At 39.5% G+C, this 24,855-nt stretch overlaps 1 protein-coding gene across 1 annotated transcript in view; it reads left to right on the forward strand.

Moving 5' to 3' along the window:
* The window catches only part of IGF2R (insulin like growth factor 2 receptor), a 2,372,344-nt gene that overhangs the window by 976,499 nt on the left and 1,370,990 nt on the right, over nt 1-24,855 (forward strand). The window contains exon 17 of the mRNA XM_044074918.1: nt 22,337-22,452. Within this exon, the coding sequence (XP_043930853.1) occupies nt 22,337-22,452 (116 nt within the window). The remainder of the gene's footprint in view (nt 1-22,336; nt 22,453-24,855) is intronic.

Raw genomic sequence — 24,855 nt, forward strand, 5'->3', positions numbered from 1 at the left:
GTAAAGCAGAGAACTAAAATTGCTCTGAAGAGACAAACCTCAAGAGTTTCCTGCTGGCAAAGTGAATAAGGATGTACATGTCTGCATCCTTCAGATCAAGAGTGACTGGGAAAACCTTGGGAAGTGTTCAAGAGAAGATAGGTCTGAAGAGAGCATCTTGAAAGATGAAACTTCCAAAAAGGTGTTGAAGTTTGACAAATCCAGAATGAGCTTTCAAGTTCCAGCCTTACTGGTGACCAGGAAGAGTCTTGAGTAGAAACCTTTTCCCTGGCCATGATGAAGAGCTGGTTCTATAGTACCCTGGGAGAGAAGATCCTGAACTAAGAGGGGATGAGATTGACTGTGGGGGAGGGGGATAACTTCTTTTGAATAGGGGTGTTCTTTCCAAGACATTTTGTAACTATATTGTATGATGGACAAAACCCATTTTTAGTGATACAGTCCAAGGCTTGTTGGCAAATACTGTCTTTGGGATAATGGAACCTTTGGAGTGATGCAGGAGGAGGGCAGAAATGGTCAGATAATAGTGTTTTTTTTTCTGAAAAAAAGAGGCTTTTCCACACTTGAATTCCCACTGTGGTTTTTCCTGGTATACTTTGTTTTTTACCCTTTTGAGGGGGCCTTTTTTCCCCACAACAAATGTAGTAGGTTTTAAAGGATAATTCCTTTAGTATCTAGAGAATGCAAGAAAAATCTATTTGAAATTCTGCATGATTTTGCCTCTTTTCCTGCAGGGGTTTTAGAGAGTTCAGTAGCTGAAGGACCAAAAAAGTTCCCTATGAAAAGAAGAGTCCACTAATTTGGCCTTGACATCTTCAGGGAGGGACTGAAGGTGAAGCCAAGCAAGCCTGCAGATGACTGAACTGGTGACTGCAACCCTGGAGGAAGCCTCCATAGAATCATAGCTGCATTTAATGGAGTGTCTGGCTACTTGAGTGGCATTATTGAGCATGTTAGTTCAGATTAGTTCAGTTAGATGTTGGTTCAGAGTCCTCAATGTCAGTAAGAGTCTTAATCAGGTTTTTCAGAAGAAATTATAAATACTTATTCGTCTTTGGTAGTTTAGTGCTCTAAATGCCAGGATGGCAGAGGTGTAGACTTCTTTGCCATACCTGTTGAAGGCCCTACTTGTCTCTAATAGATGACAGCATATTGGATGCAGGGAGGAGTTTGCTGGCCTTATCTCTGTTGAGAAAAAAAGCTGAGGGGTCTACTACAGGACATTTGTAAAGGAATTTCATCTTTTCTGGGATCTTGTAGAACCTGTCTGGTTTCTTGGGTACTGGTGGCTGAGGGCCTAAGCTAATAGACGTGGAGTCGAAAGCATCCAAGAAGGTTTGCAGGATAAGGGGAACAGCTGAAGGTTTAGGGACCCCTTACTTCCAATAATTCATAGTACCTTTTCTATACACCTGTGACTTGTTTAGTGTCCCACTCGAAGTGTTGCATCATCCTGGTGATAGCTTCATGAAAGAAAATCTCTTCAAATGGGGAATCTGATGACAAGGTATCCTTTATCCTCATCAGCTAAGGCCAAGTTGTCCAAGAGAATGCATTTGTGAGGAATAAACCTCTGCCTGACTTGCTAATCTCTGCATTTGATTTAGAATTGAAGTTATTCATTTAAGGTTTGGTTACTTCTAATTTTTAAGCATCTTTTGTTTTAAGTTTTTTTTGTTGTTTTTGAGTTTTAAGAGGTCTTGCTAGTTAGAAAAGAATTCTTTTGCAGATGGTGAAGAACATCCAGCTAATTAGTGGGGGAGGAGATAAGAAATAACATTTGCCATTTAAATTGAAATATTTAGAGGCATCTTAAATTAGCTGTAGTGTTTGAATTTCTGTTCTCTGCCTGACTATTGCTGATCTCTGTCTGCATTTGATTTTTCTCACCCACCTGCTCTACTGCTGTTATGCCGCGGTGGTACAGCGGTAGCGTTGTTACCTCACAGCAAGAGGTTCTCCCGTTCGATTCTCAGCTTGGCTTGGGATTGCCTTCTCTGCGGAGTCTGCATGTCCTCCCTATGGTTGGGTATCATTCGAAAGACATGCGTGCGTAAATGGGTGTGCCTTCGTTGAAGTTTGGACGTCGAGCTGGCACCTCGGCATTTCGTAAAAATCTACTGCCAATCATTAGCGGACCAGAGTTCTGCTGTGGCGACCCCTTACCGGGAAAAAGACAAAAGACAAACAAACTGCTCTACTGCTGTTGTACACTTAAACGTGGTGACTTTTGAGTTGCCCTCCCTACTATAAATCTGATTTTGGAAACTCCTCCCAGTCCCTTCTCATTAACTCATTCTACTGAGTACTGAGATATCAGCTGGGAAGGCCCACCCCCTCAGTCTCTTAAACTTAAGTTATCATCTGTTTCCTTCCTTCACACTTAAAAAATTGCATTTTATTCAGCTGCTTTGCTGTTATCTCTGCTTCTTCCTACACCTTCACGGAAACAGCACTGAAACCCACATTCAAAGAAAATGCATCTGGACAGCGGTAGGTTAAGTTTACCTTTGGGCTGTTTTCAAATCATAGGCCCCTTGCACACATTTTAGGACCATGCAAAAGTTCTTTGATTCACCTTCCTGATTGTATTAATTCTAATATATAATAATTGAATTATACCTTGTGTAATACAGCATCACTTGTTAGAGTGTGTTTTAAATTTATAGTTTTGAACATTTTTCCAGTAAGCAGTGAAACAAAACATATGAACCAATAATGACAAACTGCCCAGTTCAGAACATTTCAACCATAAAAGGCCACTTAAACTTCTGTCATTACAATCCACTTATGGCAGTCAATATGCACAATCTGTGCAGAAGTAAAAGTCATTTGAATGATTCCACATTAAAGAGATCTGAAACTAATGGAGAGGGTGTTGCTAGAAAACAACTTTATATTTCAGTGCTTCATCTACATGAAGAATAAATTGCCTATGCTACATTTAAAAAATGGTAAGCTGGTATATTGCAATAGGGAATGGGTGGCAAGCTGAAATACAGGTTCATAGTTGCTAGGCATCTCATCCAAAGGAGGACATAGGACTGCAGCACCCCACCCCCTTAAAATACAAATCTACATGATGTGGGAGTAGAACCTACAGCCCTCTGCATCAAGATGCAAATATGCTACTTGATGTGCTGCTAACACTGTTTTAAAATTCTATACCAGAATAGTGATTCCATTTGCTAAACAAAACAGTTGTACATTTTAAGGAGACTTAGCATGAGCAGCAGTAAACGTCTCATCTCTTGAAGCTCACAATTCCTTGCACATGTGAGGCAGAGCACCTCGCTGGCCTTGTTCAAGAGAAAGAAAAACCAATGGATGATGGATGAGAGACCAGATATACCCAGGGATACTCTCAGTGTCACTGTCGACAGAGGCACAGCAAAATAATGGGTATAGTCCCATACTAAAAGGGCGGGTAAGCCACAAACAATGGGGGGCTAGCTTTGTAAATGCCCGGCAGAGAGCCCCTAGTATGAACCTATGAACCTATGAACCTATGCACTTGACAATAAATTCCACCTGCTAACTCTAACTAGGACATTTCACTCTCTCTCTCACACATGCACATACCTCAACCTCTTAGTGCAAGAAATCTGGACAAAGCCTAAAATAAATAGGAACAGATTATAAATACTGCTCTCTTGAACTTAGAAAATTGCTAGAATAACATGATTTGTGTTGGCATGCATTTTTCTAAAGGATATGATGTCTAAAACTCAAATGTATGTCATTATTTAGCAACTTCAATCCTTTATAGGAGGAATATGGGGCAAAAATCTGGACATTCAGCAAAAACCTGGACAGCTGTGGGGTATGCTGCCTCCCTCTTCTACACACACACACACACACACACACACACACACACACACACACACACACACACACACACACACACACACACACACACACACCTCTCAGTCTCTTAGCACAAGAAATCTGGACAAAACCTGTTATAATGGTGGGGACAAAGGCTCAAAACTAGTAACACATTTAGAAAGTTGCTAGAGTAATATGATTTGTGTTAGAATGCATTTTCTGAAGGTTATGAAGTTTGAAACTCAAATGCATGTCATTATTTAGTAACTTTAATTCTTATCTCATCTCAGTTTGTTTGTGTCTTTTGGCTTTTCCTGGTTAGGGGTCGCCACAGTGGAACTCCGGTCCACTAATGATTGGCAGTAGAGTTTTACGTGCTGGCTTGCCAGGCCTAACGCACAACCTTCAACGAAGGAACGCCCGTTCACGCATGTCGGCACGCAGAAGACGCTCTAACTGAGAATCGAACGGGCAACGTCTAACTGAGGTGACAACGCTACTGCAGCACCACCACCGCAGTACCCTTAGCTTAATTTGTAGAAAAAAAACAAAAAAAAACAGAATTTTTATGAGCAACAGACCAGAAATATAAAGCAAAAATCCAGACATTCTGTGAAAATCTTTACAGCTGAGAGGTGTGATACACACATACATCCCCCTACCTCTTTAGAAGGTGGACAGAACAACAAGTTTTGCATTAGTATGCATTTTCTGAAGGATACAAAGTCTAAAGCTCAAATGTCTGCCATTATCTTCTGACTTCAATCCTCAGTGATTTGCCAGAAAAACACAATTTTATAAGAAACAAACTGAAAATATGAGGCAAAAATCTGTATAATTGCGAGGTATGAACCCTCTCCCCTTACACACACTCCTGCCTCCCTCTTACTTAAACACACACACAAACACCCCTACCTCCTACCTCCTCTTCACTCCCACACACACACACACACACACACACACACACACACACACACACACACACACACACACACACCTACCTCCCTCTTACACACACACACACACACACACACACACACACACACACACCTCCCTCTTACACTAACACACACACACACCTACCTACTTCTTACATACACACCCATACCTACCTACTTCTTGCAACCACACACCCCTACCTACCTCCCTCCTATACACACACACACACAAACACACACACACACACACACAAACACACACACACACACACACACACACACACACACACACACCTACCTCTCACTTGTACATTTGTCCGCAGTCCAAACGTCTTCTGGAATTCAAATTCCATGCGGGCATGGAAGATGAAGATGTAAACCATCAGTCGTGCAGATGCAGAAGATGAAAACAGGATGTTCTTTGTGTTTCACTGTTGCAGTCATTACATTTTGTGTAATCCTGCTGGCAGGTTGCCCTCAGTCAGCCTGAATTCCAAAGTCCTGGGTCCTGCGTCGGCTGCTGTCGCCCCTTCCCTGACCTTAGGGGTAAAGATGCGGCTGACACCATTTTCTTTAGTCTTTCTTGCCTCATGGTGCCCAAAGCAGAAGCAGTTCGCAAGTGCTGGTCGGCCGACTCCTGAGATTTTCGTGTTCGAGTTTCAGATCCGAAGTCCTCAATAAAGATAAATACCCCATTGGGGAAACTTTTTTCTTGCTCCAGACCAATGTCAGAAAAAGTAAATAATTGTATTTCTTGTGGAAAGCAAATACCTCATAAGGATTTTCATTCTTACTGTATTCCTTGCCTAGGCCCTGATCACAACGTTTCTGGTTGTCGGTTTTGTGCTAGATTTAACCAACACACTATTAAGCGTCAGTATGATTTTGCTTTAAACTATTTTGGATGCCGGTTTAATTATCCAGAAATGTCGTCGGATAGCCATCCAACTACCGGAGTTCACAAAAAACGCAAAGAAAAGGAGAGAGATAGACAACCGAGGCCCAAAACAGACGACGAAGCTTCTCCTAAACCAGTCGCCAGTTCTCAGTGAGGCACTTTCGCAGCCCCTGACGCCCGCTACTTTAGAGTCGTAGGCTGCTACCGACTCCCACATGGAGTCGGCCATGCCGCTGGAAACTCAAGGTATTGGAGCCTCGGATACTATCCCTTCAGATGGGTCTGGAGCCGCTGAGCAGGCACCGGCTTCAAAGGGTGTATTCAGACCTAAACATCTTTACATTAAACCGACTTCAGCTTCAAAGGCAAAGACTAAAGCACCTTCTAAATCAAAGAAACAAACTCAAGAGTCACGTGGTCAGGCCTCTATGCCCAAAAAACAGATATTCAAAATGGCCGAAGACTTGATTACCTTGATCCCATCCCCCTCCTGATAAGAGACCTAGGCAAGAGACTGATTATGAATCTTCAGATCAGGTTTCCATTTCTTCTGATTCCTCTTCGGATCAGGAATATTCACTTCCCCCCATGAGGATTCTGATGCTGAAGAATATTCCTTCAGCTTCTCCTCCAGAGGACTATTCTTTTGGGGAAACCTTGCATACCATGAGGGAGCATTTCCACTGGGAGGGCCAAGATTTTTCAGAATCTAAAAAGAGGCTCAGGGATTTCCTTCTACTATCCCAACACATGAATAATTCCCAATAGCAAGACAAATGCCAACAATTATGTAGCTGTGGAACCACCAAATCTGTGCCTCGCCACTTGTAGTGTAAAAACGGGTGTATTGTAGTAAAAAACAAACTAGATGCAGTTAAAAACAACAAATGTAAAAATCAGTTAAGTGCTTTCACCCAATGGATTTGGGCTTCATCAGAACTGAACGCCATATCCAAATACTGGTTTAAATGCCTTCTTTGGCACCAAAAAATTCAAAAGCATTTAAAGAAACAGTTCTGCATTTATATTAACAGCGCTGTGCTGTTATAACTACTGATCTATAAATAACATAAACTGTACCTATACATTATTATACAATTCTCTATAATTAATATAATCCATACAAATATTTAAATACATCAACTTCCCATAATTGTACTATGTACTTCTCTGATGTCATATCATAAAAACCTCCATATGACAACCTTAACGTCAAAAAATACGTACTATCATTTCCCTAAATATTAAAATTAATGATATTATTAATTTAAAAATGTCTACAATATCTTTAACTGATCAAGTATTCTATTCTACACAACTTATGTCTTAAACTGTACCTAGTGCTGCCGGAAACGTAATAATTTTATTGTCATTTAATTACCCTAATAATAAAAACTGGGATTAATTCATATATTGTTATCAAAATGATAATAGTAAAGGTTTGACTGGTATAAATTCATTAAGTCCAGGTGGGGTGGTGGCATCCAACAATATTTGCCACCATACTTCCTTATAACTTAATAAACTTTTGTTATCACCACCCCTGGGATCAATATTAATGCTATCTAATATGGCAAATTTAAACTGATGTTCGTCTCCTTCCATTTCTATATGCATATATAATGCGTTTGTTTAATCTTTAGTTCTAATACTATATGTGTGGTCATAAATTCTCTTCTTGAAACTTCTCTCAGTCTTTCCTACATAAAAACTAGGGCATGTATTACATTTAGCCAAGTATATTACCATTTTGGTATTACAATTACCTAATTTAAATCTTACCAAAGACCTCTGTCCATTTTCCAAAAATATTTTATTCTCATCTAGCATGTACCTACATTGGTTGCAAGCTCTACATTTCTTACTTTGGGTGTTAAAACCTTTCTTGTCTTTCTTCAATTCTCTATACCTTTGTTCTAAATGTTGTTTGATGTTCTGTCCCATTTTATATATGAAATTGGGTTTGTTTCCCAAACTTTTTTCTAAACTAGTATCGCTTGCTATTACATACCAATATTTGTGCATTATCTTTTTAATGTTGTCAACCACTATATTATATTGAATAACACAGGACCTTTGGAAAGGAATTGACAAAGAATTGTTGTATGGATGTCCGCTTACTACGTGCCTATCTACATTATTCTTCCCCACTTCTATACCTGCTCCTAATAATGGTTTATACTTTAAATTCCACTCCTGAGTGACATATTTAACTGTATCATCCATCATTTGTTTAGGATAACCTCTTTGTTGAAATAAATTTGTTATAAACGTCATTTCTTCCGTCATATTTTCATAATTTGATGCCATCCGTGCCGCTCGTACACACTGTCCTTTAAACACGTTGTGTTTTACTTTTTGAGGGTGACAACTGGTGTATTCCAAATAGTTATTTGAAAAAGTACTTTTCCGATGTATCTTAGATTTAAGTGTGCCCTCATGATGGTAAATGTATATGTCCAAGTAAGCCACCCCTTTATAACTGTGAGAATAAGTGAATTTCAAGTACTCACTGCTGGTGTTAAGAAATTTAACAAATTTTTGTAATGTATCCAAATCACCATCCCACAGTATATATGTCATCCAGAAATCTGGAATAATGTTTGACATATTGAAAATATTTACTGGGGAATAAGTGAGTATCCTCCCAATAGAGCATGACTAGGTTGGCATAAATGGAGGCACAAGCTGCCCCCATGGCCACCCCCCCTAGTCTGTTTAAAGTACTCTCCTTTGAAATATATGAAGTCATTGTCCAGAACAATGGACATCATTTCTATTAATAACCATATTTCATCCCATTCAAAGTTGGTGTATTTAATAATACTATTATTAAAGGCTTCCAAGCCTTCTTGTTTTGGTATACACAAAAATAAATCTATTATATCAATAGTTACAAAAATGATGTCCTCTTTCCATGCATTAATGGGATATTTACTCAAGAATACCCAAGAATCTTTCACCATATGTGGTATTACACTGTAAATAAATTTTAACTTTGTATCTATATATCTACCCAGTGGAAATGTTTTAGATTTACTCCCTGAGACTATCGGTCTAAACGGTGGATCATTAACGTCCTTATGTACTTTTGGTATGCCAACTAATGTGGCTACTATGGGAAATTTCACCTTTAAAAAATCATATACTTCTCTGGAAATTCGCCTATCAATTAAATATTCCTCTATATAGGAATCAATTCTCTGATAAGCTATATTAAGCTCATTTAATGATTTTGTTTCATAATTTCCTGAATAATACAAGATATCATAGATCTTTGTAATATATTGAATACTGTCATAAAGGACAACTCCACCGCCTTTATCAGGTTTCATAACTCTAATGTTGTGATCTTTTTTTATATTATTCCGTATTGTCTCTTCCTCCTGGGTCAAATTCCTTATATTGCTAATTTCTCTAAAATTGTTATATTCTTGATATGTTCCCCTTAACACTATCTTCTCATACATTTCAACAGAAGGATGACTAGGTGGAATAAAGGAGCTGGCTTTCTTTAACTATTCAATTGATTTGTACCCTATTTGGGTTGTGTAGGTACCATATTGTGGTTGATCCTTGAATAATACTGCTAAATTGACTTTCCTTATATACTTCTTAAAGTCAATAATCCAATCAACTAAATCAAATTTAGGATTAGGAATGTATTTCATGCCCTTAGCTAATAAGTTAAAATGCGCACATCCTATTGTGATGTTAGAATAATTATATATGTTGAAATTATTGTACGTGTGTACATTCCCTATAGTCACTATCTTTTCCTACATCATAAGTGACTAAAATAGGAGCTTCAGGTTGTTCTACCTCCAATACTTCTGATTGTTTCTTGTTTTTGTGTAATTCTGATTCCACTGTTTTCTGTTCTGATAAGGTTGGCCAGTTTCTACTATGTCTCTCTGAAAATCCTGTCTCCTATAATGATATGACCTCTCCTTTATATTCCTTTCATCCTGGTTCTTACTCTCATTTCCCTGTACGTTTTTCTTTTTTGACCCTGGCCACATGTAAGCTGTTACCTTTATTATATTGCTCCCTATCTCTTTGTATCTTTTTAAACTTTCTGTCACATGTATTAGTAATCCATTTGTCCGCTACCTGATATTGTTTGTTATACAATTTCTCCCATTCTGGGAATAATTAATCATTGATTATCTTAGTATTTAATTTTTCTGTTTCTTGTATTAATTTACTGAGTCTGTCATCATTACATTTTTTAAGCATGCACATATAATTGCACCCACACTCATCAAAAAAAGTATTAAATTAATTTTTGCCTTCACTTGTCAAGTCTAATCCCATGGGTTGCTTGAAAAACCTCAACCCCATGGGTACAAGTTTCATTTCAATACATTTAGATAAATAAGCATTGTCAATTTTCAAACCATTAATATTCTTTAACTTCTTTCCCAGTGAATATATCATACATTTTAAACTCCCAGTCTCACCTGCTTCGGGAGTCTTTAAATTTTGATTACACTTCAAATTTTCCATATTGTAATTAAATGTCAAAAATTGGTTAAACTGTTTGTCCTTGACATTATTAAAAGCATACTCTGATCGCATTTCAGAATGTGTTTTGTTTATTACAGTACCTTTATAGGTACAGTTTGTTATTTATAGATCAGTAGATATAACAGCACAGCGCTGTTAATATAAATGCAGAACTGTTTCTATAAATGATTTTTAATTTTTTGGCGCCAAAGAAGACATTTAAACCAGTATTTGGATATGGCATTCAGTTCTGATGAAGCCCATTTCCATTGGGTGAAAGCGCTTAACTAATTTTTACATTTGTTGTTTTTAACTGCATCTAGTTCGTTTTTTACTACAATAAACCCGTTTTTATACTATGAGTGGTGAGGCACTTATTGGTGGTTCCACAGCTACATAATTCTTGGCGTTTGTACTACCCCAGCACAGGCCACTAGCCATTCCACCTGTGTTAGACATTGTAGATGATGTGTTTTCAGAGTCTAGTCTTACCCCTTACTCCTTACCTCCTACGCCAATTAAGCCTGACAGATATTACAAGGTTCCTGACTCTCATAAATTCCTTTTTAAAAACCCTGCTGCAGACCCAGAAACAATTTCACAGGGTCCCAAAGGAGTTAAGGCTTCCTCTGCTAAAAAACCCTACCCCCTCTGACATACATTCTAGGGCACTGGATAGATGGGGAAAAAAGGTTTACACCTCTGCTACCTTGGCTATAAGGGCCTTAAACTGTCAGTTTCATATGCTCAAATATCAGCAACATGTCATGGCATTGCTTAAACAGAAAATGTCTCTGAATTTGCAGAAAACAAGGAAATGCAGGATTTATTGCATGCAGCTGAACAAGTTGGAAAGCATACTTTGCAATGTGGTTTTGATTATTTGAAGGCCTCCTGCAGGGCCGCAGTTATGGGTTCTGTAATTATGAGGCATGCTTGGTTAAAGGAACAAAATCTGCCTGATCGTGTCAAAGTTAAATTATTAGATGTACCTTTACAGCATGATACTTTGGTGTTAAGGCAGAAGAGGTGTTAAAGAAAATGGAGGACAAAGCTAAATCTATGCAAACTGTCAAAGATTTTTTACAAGTACAGCCACCTAGGTTTAGTAGACACTGGCCAACAAAGAATTGGTCCTTTCCTGTGTCAGACAGACTTCAAAGGGGCAGATCCACATGCCCTAGAGGCAGATCCCAGATGCAAGGTTCATACAGGTCAAAGCAATGGGGTGCTTCTACCTCCAAAGTTGGAGAAGACAAATCACAACCATACAGGAAACGGTCCCAGTGATTTCCCCCTGCCTGCTCCAAGCACTTATCTCCTGGCAGCACTCTTAGGGGGAAAATGAGCATTTTTTTATCAAAATTGGCACATCATAACCCAGGACAAGTGGGTTCTAAATATAGTGTCACAAGGCTACAAGTTCCATTTCCATACCCTGCCAAAGGCAAACGGCTGACCAGATCTGCCAAAAAAATCAATGGGCAGAGGCACAAAAACAAGTCTCATCCCTCATGGACATGGGCCCATTCAACAAGTACCAGAGCAAGAGCAGAGAAAAGGATTTTACTCAAGACTGTTCTTGGTACCCAGAAAGGACAAAGCCTGGAGGCCAATACTGGACCTATCTATTCTGAGCACATTCCTGGATATACCAAAATTCAAGATGTTGACTTAGCAGCACCTTCTGCCATGCTGGGCAAGAACACTTGGCTTGTGACTTTAGACTTAAAAGAGGCATACCTGCATGTCCCAGTCAGACAAATGTACAGAAGATACCTCAGATTCAAGGCTGGCTCAATGCATTACCAGTTCTCTGCACTGCCCTTTGGCTTATCTACTGCGTCCAGGGTCTTTACAAAGTGCCTGGCACCAGTGATTGCATTCTGCAGACAAAGAGGAATACATATATATCCTTACTTGGATGACTGTCTAATTCAAGCAGAGAACAAGGACATTCTTCTACAACATCTGGCGTTTGTGAAAAGACTTCTAACATGCCTAGGGTATCAGTCAACGAAAAGAAATCAAAACTAGTACCCTCTCAAGAGATAATATTCCTTGGTGCAAGTTTAATGCAACTGCCCAGATGGCTTATCTCATGCCAGACAAACAAAGGCAACTGACTACCTATTTCAAAATGTTGGCAACAAAGGCCCAGTTATCTGCAAGAAAAATGCTGCAGGCTTTGGGCTTCATGGCATCCTGCATCCTACTAATTCCATATGCAAGACTGCATATGAGGAAACTTCAATGGTATCTAAAAAGTGTTTGGACTCAACATTGCCACAGCCTGGAAACTATGATTACTCTCATTCCCTGCCTGCAACAGGAGTTTCGATGGTGGGCAAAGGTGTGTCACCAAAACAAGGGACAGTCATTCACATTACCCCCAGCCAGGCAAACACTAACAGCAGATGCATCAGATTATGCCTGGGGGCCCACATGGCAGGAAGATGCATTCAGGGCACATGGACCTCAAACCAAATGCATCTACATATCAATCAAAAAGAGATGCTAGCTGTTCAAAATGCCCTGACAGCCTTCAAGGACCTACTTCATCCGGAACAACTACTGATAAAGACAGACAACACTGCGGTCATGTGGTATATAAACAAGCAGGGGGCACACATTCTTACCCCCTTTGCAGACTAGCCATGACTTTGTGGGACACAGCATTGACTTACCAAGTACATATGCAGGCACAATTCCTGCCAGGAAGGAAAAATACTCTGGCAGACGAACTAAGCAGAAACCTCATGGATCCCTACGAGTGGCACCTGGACCCACAAGTCTTCAGCATGATAACAAGAAAATGGGGATGCCCGGACATGGATCTATTTGCCTCCCCATGCAACTACCAACTAAAAAATTCTGCACAAGGATTTATCACAGACAAGCATGGAAAGTGGACGCCCTATCTTTCACGTGGAAGAAAACTATCAGTATATGCCTTTCCCCCACTGCCTCTCCTCCCCAAGGTACTCCTAAAGGTCAGACAGGAGAAGCCAAAGATGATACTGATTGCCCCAGACTGGCCCCACCAGTGCTGGTATCCAATACTAAGGAACTTGTCTCAATGCCCAGATTGGAATTTACCTCAAATACCTCATCTACTGTCGCAGCAAAACAATCAGATCCTGCACAGCTAACTCAGGACTTTAAACCTGGCAGCATGGCGGATAATGTAGTCATACAAAACACACCTCTCAGTAAAGCTGTGATGGATGTCATTTTGGAAGCCAGAAGGCCTAGTACTAGAAATTCATATGCTGGACAATGGAAGATATTCTGTGCTTGGAACCAAGCACAAGGAACTGATACAGCTGTGCCAAATATTCCCTCAGATTTTGCAATACTTAACTGAGAATGCTGGACACAAAGGCCTATCTTTTTCATCTGTTAAAATTCATGCCTCTGCCATTTCATCTCATTACAATACAGAGCCACCAATCTTTTCTCATGCCTTATTAAAGCAGTACCTCAGAGGAGCCAGAAATTTAAGGCCCCCAAGGAGATCAATGCCTGCATGGGACTTCAACTATGTCTTGGAAAAACTCACCCTGCCTCCTTTTGAGCCAGCTGCTACTGCTGATATAAAGTTTTTATCTTGGAAAACAGCTCTGCTCCTAGCAATAACGTCTGCAAGACAAGTTTCAGAGCTACAGGCACTCATGGCTGTGGAACCTTTTATCATTTTTTATCCTGACAGGGTCTCTCTGAGGACAAACCCAACATTTATGCCTAAGGTGGTGTCCAGTGTGGCTCTTAACCAAACTATTCATCTGCCAACTTTTTATCCAAATCCACAGAACAAGGGGGAGAGAATTCTGCATGCTTTGGATGTACACAAACAGCTTAGATTCTACTTGGACAGAACCAAAGTTTTCAGAAAGACAGAGCAATTACTGGTGGCATATGCTGCAGGATCACAAGGAAAGGCTATCTCAAAGCAGACTATTTCAAAGTGGATAGGCCACTGCATTCGATTCTGCTACTTACACCATGGCAAGCCAGTGCCCAAGGGCATTAGGCCACATTCAACCAGAGCTGCAGCCACTTCAGCAGCCTTTTTTAGGGGAGTACCAACCAAGGACATTTTAGAGGCTGCTACTTGGAGTTCAGTGCACACCTTTACAAAGCAGTATCATCTGCCACTCTACTCTAAATCCAGGGCAGGCTTTGCCACTGCAGTTCTGCAGGGCCTCATAGCTGCTCCTAATGCTGTTTAGCTCCATCTTCCCATCCATAGCTTTGGGACTCTACCCAAATGTAATGACTGCAACAGTGAAACACGAAGAACATAGTACAGTTGTGTACACTTACCATAAATGTAGATGTTCGAGTGTATTCACTATTGCAGTCCAGGTTACCTACCCGCCATCCCCCTTTTCTTCTGATGGAGCCTATCTTTCCTTCTCTGATTTATACAACCTATGTGGTTTATTTGCTTGTGGATGAAGGTAAAGTTTATATTGGTGCATGTATTTATATATATATATAAATTTTGGCTACCCTTTTAGGGGGCACCTGACATCTGGGGCAAGAAAAACTAAAGACAAGGCATCGGACGCATCTTTTATACCCCTGATGACCTGACATCAGGGAAGGGGCGACAGCAGCCGACGCAGAACCCAAGACTTTGGAATTCAGACCGACTGAGGACAACCTGCCAGCAGGATTACCCAAATGTAATGACTGCAGCAGTGAATACACTTGAACATCTACATTTATGGTAAGTGTGCACAACTGTACTTTGCCCTGCATCTGTGTGACTGGACGTAAAGTGTGCTCTTAAGGGACAATGGCCTTAAAACAAAACATCTTTTTTTCAATTAAAAGAAAATTAATCTCCCGACCAGTCGGTTCCAAGGGGGTGCAGATGTTATTGCTCATACATCCACTTATGTACCCCTACACTCGTGGACTGAGGTTATACACTGGATGAATGGTGCATCAAGAAGGCTTTTGGCTATGATACACTAAATAGATGTCAGAAATGCCCATGGCAGGAAACCTCCCACAAGTATTGCAATGCTGCAACAGTGATTAGTAGGGCATCTTCTGTTATGGTGAGCTGTTACTTAACTGTACTTTTGTTTACAAAGGTCACTTCTGGGGTATACGTTGTCACTATCCCACCCCGCAAATACTGTAGGTATCTGGGGTTCGAGTCTCTCTCTGTCTTTTTTTTTTCCCCCTCTGTGATGTTCCCTATCCCTCTCTAAGGAAGGGTAATTTTTGGTTGCTAGGACTGCTTTTGTACTGCTGTACAGTTCCACGCAGACAGGAACACTTGCTGGTAACACCTGTCTCCATTTCCTCACTACCTTGAATATGCTTAGTGTTTGCCATTTTCTTCTTACATTTGACTTCTTCCACTTAGCACAGTTATCTTTTTTTTTATCTATGTGCCTTTTTTTTTCTCCCTGCAAGTTTTAATGCTATAAACTGTAAATCTGATCATTTAATGTATTTTATTTCTGACCTTACTGTTGTTTTGCTGTGTAATATTCAGAACATTGTCAGTAATAATGCTACTGTTGCTGCTGCTGTGAAATGCTTTGTACCAGTTCTGTGTGTTCCTTCCACTTTCACTTATGGCTTATTGGGCCCAGTAATCCCATATTGTTTTAAGAGAAAAATGTTTTCTTTTAGAACTTTAGTGTGCATACATTTTTCAGAAAACAACCTTTGGCTTTTACTGTGTTCATTAACGATACATGCATGCCACACTGATAATTTTACAGTGCATTTGTTTTACTGATAAAATGTTACTAGATCCCTTTCCATTAGATCTAGGGTGGTACTCCTAATTCCAAGATTTGCACTTGCATAGAGGTTATTCTTGAAATACGCTGTTATGCCTGAATGCTAACTCATTAATCACAAGTCATTTCTGTTTAATATGTTAATGCAACTGTTTGTTTTTTTTTAAATGTCCATTTGTAGCAAAACCATAAATTAAATGAAGTTGATCCTTAAGTGTGTGTGAACTACTATGTAAAAATGTAATTTTACATGGCAATTCAGTTTACAATACCAACGGTTTTCAAAGCTACTGACTAAACTTGTACAGCTATTTATTTTATTATTGGATTCAATTGTTTGAATGTGTGTATTATAATTTATCTGAAGTACTTGCTACTCAAGGTGTAGAAGTGGTATGAGTGATTTATTTTTAAAACCTGTTAAAATCTTCTGTTAAGACATATGGGGTGTATCCGTATATAGTTTTTAACTGTATAAATAAATCTTCCTGTGTATGTCATTATGAATTTATATGAACTGTTGAGTTATTTGTGGTGGCGATGCATGCCATTGTGTGCTCAATGGGCAAGGATTATGCTTCCATGATTATGCAGACTCTACTGTATCTGACTCCATTTCCCTTTTCTAAACATAGAGACATTAGAGAATTACTAAGATAGTCACAAGGCTAGCTGTGGTCAGCTGGGGACTGCCACGGTCACCACTGCTTTCCTTATTATGTTTACAGCTACGTGAGGCATGCTTATGTGGATTTGTTGCCTTATACACACTTGTGTATTACTGTGATTTATAAAGATAAGCGTAAATAAGCCTAATTTGCATGCAGCATGCATAAATGACTCAGAATTTACTTGAGTAAGTTTGAGACTGTCATATTAATTTGTGATCACTCGAGATAGGAAGCAAATGGTGTGGGAAACAGCAAACTTACTCAAGTAAGAAATAAATTGTAAAAATGGTAGAAATTATTAGGAAGGTGTTTGTATTGATGTTAGGTAACTGTGTTTACTAGGAGAATTGCATCTTTTATGGATCTGATGGTCAGATGCAGATGACTTGTGTAAATACTGATGAAATAAGTGTCCTTTATGAATGGGAATTCTTGATAGCCGCACTTGAAATGTATATGGATGTAGCCATAATGGCAATGTGAAGAATATTTTTGAAAATTCATTTTGGTGGCATTTGGTGATTATGCAACTCAGGATATAAGTACATGCTTTGAAGGGATTGAAGTTTGATGTACTGCATTTTTAACAATGTATTGTGTCAAGATACTGCTGCTTTAATGGGGTATTTCTGAATTAAAAATGGCAGTATGACTGCTAGAGATTATTGTTAGGGGAAAGGATACAAGTTTTTTAGCAAAGTGCATGCAATACTACTTCTAATGTGTTGACAGTGCTGCACAGATCACTACATCACCACATTAACTTGCTGCATTGGGATGTTTCATGTGTATATGGCTGTAGATGTTGTCACCAAACCTGTTTTTTACTCAGATATTTCATTTATTTGTGATGAAAGTAGGCATGCTTTGATTTTTTTGTTGTTTGGCTGATGATTGGCTCAAAAGTTTCATTGTATGACTTTAGCATGTTGTTTTAGGCACATCAGTGTTGCAGCAGCGGGGATCTAAACATTAGACATTTTTTGTCATGAAGAGAACTGCAGCCTCATGGCAGTCCTTATGACATATGGCAAATGCCTTTTTGGAAAGGGTGACCCAAACAAGCAGAGAGGACAAAGGCTTGGAACCAAGTAGTTAATGGATATAAATGCTGTTGATCGAAAGAACAATAATGTTAACACAGTGCAAGAAGAGGGTAAGTAGTATGGTAGGATGTACCAGAGCAAAAGCAAGTTAGAATACATTTGCCTACAGCAGTACTGCAGGTGGCCACCTACACTTATCCCTTTAACACCTGATGAATGATACCGCCTCTCCATTCATGGGGATGAGTTTGACGCAGGTGACAATGACATTGCCTGCAGTATCAACATATGTCTGCTCAGGAAGGTTGGTTTGACACCAGTAATGCATTTATATACCGAATTAAATGCTGAAATAAAATGATTATATGTAACACGTGGAGATTACTATTAACAAGTGGACCATCTTCTTCTGCACATTATGACACTGAACAGTGTGTACATAGTATGTGTACTCCACAACTCTTTACAAAGCATACATTAGTATAATCCAGTATCTGAGTAGTAATGTATTCAATTAAATTGTTTACAGGGTCAGCAGCAGATACAAATAGTCCCACTATAGCAATAATGTTAGAGGATATAAGCAGCTGAATTTCTGCTGCTGATGATGATAACTTATATTTTTGACAACCTGAGGAAAGAAGCACACAATCACCAAGTTTAATGACAGGATGTCACACCCCACAACATGTAGTAACTCCGCAAGAAATGACATTGCATCACAAAGTCAAGTACATGGTGACATTACACGTTGTACAGGGAAAAAAACATGCACCTCCTTACCAGTATCTCCAAACCTACAACAATCCCTTTTGGATGATAGCAGAAAGTCAGAGGTAACACCTTTATGAAGAGATGAATGGCACAGTCTTATATCGCAGCTATCCCCGGAAACACATAAAGCATTGCCTGACCAGCAGCAAATGTATGTGAAATTGTTAAGCCTCAGTGCACTGCCACCGATAATCAGTGTGTGAGAATTTCTAGCACTACATGGCAATGGCAGAGAGTAGGGATAATGCCATGATCACATTGAACCATAGTATGGTGGCACACAGAGCATGCATATCTGCCTCCATTGGTACATTGGCGAGGAGTTACCAGTCTCAAAAAGAAGGGAGTTATAAAAGGGGAAGGGGACAGGGTACTGTCTGGACATGAGGGGACATATCACATCACACTACAAATGCTCCTTGAGAAGATATTGGAAACAGTAGGGGTGGCCAAACACAGCATTCATGCAGGCCATGTCAACATTTATCTCTACACAGCAGAACCTCTCAATGAGGTCCTGGTTCCATAACACTGTGGGATCAATGTCTGTAGGATCACCTGCATCAAGTAGGTCCTGACATCACAGCAAGTCACCATCCAGCTCACATGACAGCCCCTCCTCATGATCACATGCACCTTCACTTACCCTATCTTCAGGAGAAGTCATGTATGACCCATCTGACCCTGACCCATTGTGAGTCAGGCCGGACATTTCTGGTGCTTACAGTCGACTTTTACACAGGAATGGCAAGGTTTAACTTGAAAGTCAATGAGTTATTAAAAAAGGCAGAATTTAAAAGTGCAGTATTTAACCCAGTATTAAAGCAATTATATCTGCATGTATTTCATTTTAATAATATTTTTCTTACAATTAAAGGAAATATCTGGAAAGAAAGATGTGCTCATAACAATCAGATTGCACTAATTTACACCATTAATGGTTTACCAGTTATCAATGTTACAGCTGACAGTTACCCAAAATATAAAATAAATATTACACACTTAAAAGAAACACTCCAAAAAAGAAAAAAAAAAGATTACACCAGAATACTGCCATAGAAAATAGCACTGTTGCCACTTTTTCTTCAGCACTGCACAAATGAAGTCTCTGAGGACACAACCTGTTCTGTGTGACAGAATGAAATGACCTGATGTGCAGTACCTTAACAGAGAACAGTAAGACATTTCAAATATTTAATAGTTGCAACTGAGTAGACTTGGCATAATGCAAAACAGAGGATACATTTTTCATTCATTCATTTATTTTAAAAGTATGAACTCATGATAGATATGGAAGTAACGCTTTTTATTAAATGTATCACTTCAGGAGATTCAGTATGTGTATAATTAGTACGCTACCTCAATGGAATCCATTGTGTAAGACTGTTAAAAATGTGATTATTCCTTATATGATGCCTTACAATATCACTGAGCAGGAGTCAATGAGCACTGTGGCATGACGTTTGAGTACCTGCTCTGAAAAAAAATATGTAAAGATAAGGACGACTGATGAACAGTGACAATAGACTGTGCACCACAAAGCAAGGCCTACACATAGGACTGCCTGCATCAGTTTTACTGTGTCTTTTACAAGAAAGAAAATACTAACCTGAATGTCATGGTCCATATTTCTGGGCTTGATGCCATTTCTTTATCTGTGAAGCCATATGCCATGCATGAGCCTGCCGTGTGGGGTCCCTTATTACTGCTGCCAACTGATCATCATCGGTCATAATAGGACTGGAACTGGGAGCTGCAGCGATAGCATGGGTGACTTCACCACCAGACCAGGGTATGATCATGTTATGTAGAATGCAACATGCAGTGAACGTCCTGCAGGTAGCAACTGGGTCATATTGAAGGGCACCCCCAGTCTCATCCGAGAACTTTCGTGATGACAATATGGGTCTGAGACAGGGGTATATTAAAATTATCTTTAGCAGCTCCAATTACATTTCTCACTGGTGTCATGAGCCATGGCTACTTTGGATAGCCAGCATCATGTGAAAGAAAAAAACAGAGAGATAAAGGGGGGGGGACAAAACAAAAATGCTTTAGTGTAAAGCAATACATTTTACCATGAATAATTTCTTAAATAAAAAAAAAAATCCACTTACCAACAAGATTACAACTGGACATCCTACTGTGCAAATTGAGCCAGTAGAGTGAGATATGTGAATCATCTGCACTGCCATGATAGCTGGCAGGCATATTGTTGATGGATTAATTGGTAGCCGTTCCTGTTGTGGTACTGTTTCCTCTTACGAGATAGGGTCCTAATTGCAACATGGGTGTAATCTATCACACCAAGCTCCTCAGAAAACTATGCCACCTCATAAAAGGCACACATAGTCCAGGCTCGGTCCTGAGGGGACACTGGGAAACAGATGTACTGATCCACTTGTGCCAAGAGTACATCTAGAAACTTCTGTAGTATCTTTAAGACAGAAACCTGTGAGATGAGCAGCATGTCCCCAGTACATTTCTGGAAGGTTACTGTACCTGGTATAGTGGGGGCTATACATACCTTAGCATCCAGAGGGATAGGAAGGCCACACATCTCCCTTTGCCCTATGAGGGGGGGGGCATACATACTCACTAAGACCCTTGCAATGTCCCTGTCCCCTCTGAACCTGTCAAGGATTTCCTAATCATCAAAATTGTAATGAGTAATTCTCTGACTTTATCTCCACATTCTTTGCCAGTGAAGGCTGTTGGGTGCAAGCATTTATTGCTCAGCCAAGGCAAGCATCTTGTACCCAGAAAATGCAAGGCTAGTTGCAAGAAGAAAACTGCTTTGTGGATTACAAAGTAGTTAGAAAAGGTGCTATTCTGCCTTTTTATAATGAATCTGCATACAGTGCAGAAATGTGTCAAATTATGACTATGAATTGCAAACAGGTGGGAGAAGGGCTTATTGGCATGTGTGTATTTACATAATTTCTCATTTGCTTCTCATTATTTGTTAATTTTCTTAGTTATTTATGCCCATCATACATTAGCTTAAATGGCCTCAGAGAATCATGTTTTTGTTGTGGAAATGTGAAAACATAGCGGATTGACTCCATGCATTCATGTAATAACTATGAATACCATCCTTAGTCTTTCTTACTAAGATCTTCTACCAGAATTTCTTCAGTTTCCTGCTACTGTATTCTTCAAGGATTTAGATATATTAATAATCTATTGAAGATAGTCTCAGTGTCTTCAGGTTCATTACCTTTGCATAGATAGTAAATTAGTAACTTGTTTTAAGATCTTTTATTCAATTTTTGCATATGCAGACAATAAATCTGAAGTTCCAACTTCCATGTAACACCTGGTATTCAGTGCATCCTTATGTCATTTTGGCTGCAATTATTAAAGCACTGTTCGGTCTACGTCATTGTAGTTTTAGCTGCATTTAATGTAATGTCAGACAACATGCCACTGTGGTAGTCAGGCTGTGAGATAAATATTTTAAATGTCTTTAAACACTACATTCATTACCTGTGTTCACCTCATGCACAGTACTGCTGCTGTATTATTCAGGTTAATAGGTCACTGTCCATAGGATGATAGGTTTCATTGTCAAGCATAAACACGCTAGTCTTCGGGAAGCTTGCATTAACTTTAGACAAGGTAGGGTTTTTTGTTATCTTTTCTTGCTGATGGGCATTATTTTTTTTTCCCTTGAATGCCTTTAGGAAAATAGTTCAAAAGACAACAAACGGCTTTGGTTGCTTAGTTAACTGAACTGTTTTGTTAGCAGAATTGTGGCAAGAGTGTTTACTTTTTATTTTTTTATTTGTGACCTGTTGACTTTATATATTTAAACCTGGGAGTTAAATGATTAATTAAAAAAGTTATGCAGATTTTTTTTTCATTTATGGTCTACAAAAGATATTTTCTTTTTCTTTAGGTAGAAGATAACCGCACATACAATTTCAGATGGTACACGTCATATGCTTGCCCAGAAATACCAATAGAGTGTATGGTAACTGACAGCAAAACCAAGAAGCAATATGATTTATCCAGGTAATTTTCTTAATTTTCTTTGGGTCAGTTTGCAAATCCAGACAAACCTAATGACAAGTGAAGAGCACAGGGTTTCCATTAGACAGATGACTCATGATAAGTGTATGTATTTGAATGTGTAAGAGTGAAGAACACAGGGTTTCCTTTAGAAAGATGACTCATGATAAGTGTATGTATTTGAATGTGTAAGATTGAAGAGCACTGGGTTTCCATTAGACAGATGACTCATGATAAGTGTATGTATTTGAATGTGTAAGAGTGAAGAGCACAGGGTTTCCATTAGACAGATGACTCATGATAAGTGTATGTATTTGAATGTGTAGATGACTCATGATAAGTGTATGTATTTGAATGTGTAAGTGAAGAGCACAGGGTTTCCATTAGACAGATGACTCATGATAAGTGTATGTATTTGAATGTGTAAGAGTGAATAGCACAGGGTTTCCATTAGACAGATGACTCATGAAAAGTGTATGTATTTGAATGTGTAAGAGTGAAGAGCACAGGGTTTCCATTAGACAGATGACTCATGATAAGTGTATGTATTTGAATGTGTAAGAGTGAAGAGCACAGGGTTTCCATTAGACAGATGACTCATGATAAGTGTATGTATTTGAATGTGTAAGAGTGAAGAGCACAGGGTTTCCATTAGAAAGATGACTCATGATAAGTGTATGTATTTGAATGTGTAAGAGTGAAGAGCACAGGGTTTCCATTAGACAGATGACTCATGATAAGTGTATGTATTTGAATGTGTAAGAGTTTGTTCTATATCTGTAGTGCATTAGGAAATTCTGCTTCATTTTTTTTAGTTGAATGTACATCCACAGTATTACAAGTTTCACACTGAAAAGACCATAAATTTAGCTTAAGTTGCACGATGGGACAATCAGTTTAACTAACCCTTACTTTGGTTTGCTTATGCACTACATCTTAAAATTAGAACATTCATTCATCATGTATACAATTTTTTTAGCCCAGGCAAGAATTGGTTTCATCTTCATCAGATCCTGTGCTGGGAGAGAGGAGAGGAGTTGTTAAGTTGCAGTTCTGCCCTTCATTGTTGTGTAGTAATATTTTTGAAGTACAGTACATGACATAAAGGTGACAGCAGAAGAACATAAACTCATCTGGCCTTCAGTTTTTGTTGCAGCTACCACCATGTCCCCCCTACCAATACCATCTACCTGGGCCTTCTTGCAAGATTCACTGAATGTACAGTTTTCCAGCTCTTCCAGTAACATGTATTTATCCAGCAATCTTTCATTTAATAAACATTCCTTATGCTCAAATTGAATTTGGTGTCCTCACTGTGGTGGCTCTTTCCTTCTCCCTTCCTTACTCTGTAGACACTGTCCCCATAATGTGGTATGTACTTTGTATCCTATTCCTTTCTCCTATTTGATGGAACAAATCCACTTCCATAACTCTGTACTACTACAGCTCCATCACAAAGTTTGTTCCTTTCCCTTTTGCACTTTCTCTGCTGCTGATCTCTCCTTTCCCCTGAATGGGCACCAGAACTGTATGAGATGTTCTTCGTGTTTCACTGTTGCAATCATCACACTTTGGTTATCTCCCTGCAAGTAGCCCTCAGTCGGCCCGAATACCAGAGACGTAGTATTTCTTCATCAGTTGCTGTCATTCCAGGACTGATGTCAGGTCGTCAGGGGTATAAAAACAGGCAGCGGACGCCATTACATCAGTCTTTCTTGCCGAGGAGCCAGAAGCAGTTTGCACGAGTGCCAGTCGGCTGCTACCTTAGTTTTCATTTCTGAATTGAATTATCCTGAAATCTTCTAAAGCTAAGTACCCCGTTTGGGACCCTTTTTTCTTGCTCTAACTGATGTCAGAAAAAGTTAACAATTGTCTTGACTGTGGAACGCAAGTGCCACACCAAGATTTCCATTCTTACTGTGTCACTTGTTTAAGCCCAGACCACGACGTACCTCGCTGTCGGTTTTGTGCCTTGTTCAATGACCCAACTATTCATCATCTGGCCATTTTTGTTGCTAAATACTTTCGTTCTCGATCTCTGTATTCCCGTATTCCAAAATGGCTTCTGTAAGCCATCTGACTACAGATCTTCCGAAAAAACGTAAGGATAAAGACAAAGATAGACCGCACAGGTCCAAAGCTGTTAACGACTCTTCCGTTAAGCTAGTCACCAGCCTACCGGTACTCAGTGACATGCTTTTGCAGCTCCTGATGCCCACTTGATTGGATTCGCAGGCCTGTACCAAGACCCGTTCGGAGTCCGGTAAGCCACGAGACTCTTCTTCGACTATGGAACCTGTTGATGTCTCTACCTTGGATGGGTCCGAAGCTGCTGAGCAAGCACCAGCTTCTGAGGAATTTCTCCATACTACCGATGCTCGACACAAACAGACGACTTCTTTTGCA

Source organism: Protopterus annectens, chromosome 1.part0 (genome assembly GCF_019279795.1).
Source record: "Protopterus annectens isolate FY-2018-M chromosome 1.part0, PAN1.0, whole genome shotgun sequence".
In the NCBI taxonomy this organism is placed as follows: domain Eukaryota; kingdom Metazoa; phylum Chordata; order Ceratodontiformes; family Protopteridae; genus Protopterus; species Protopterus annectens.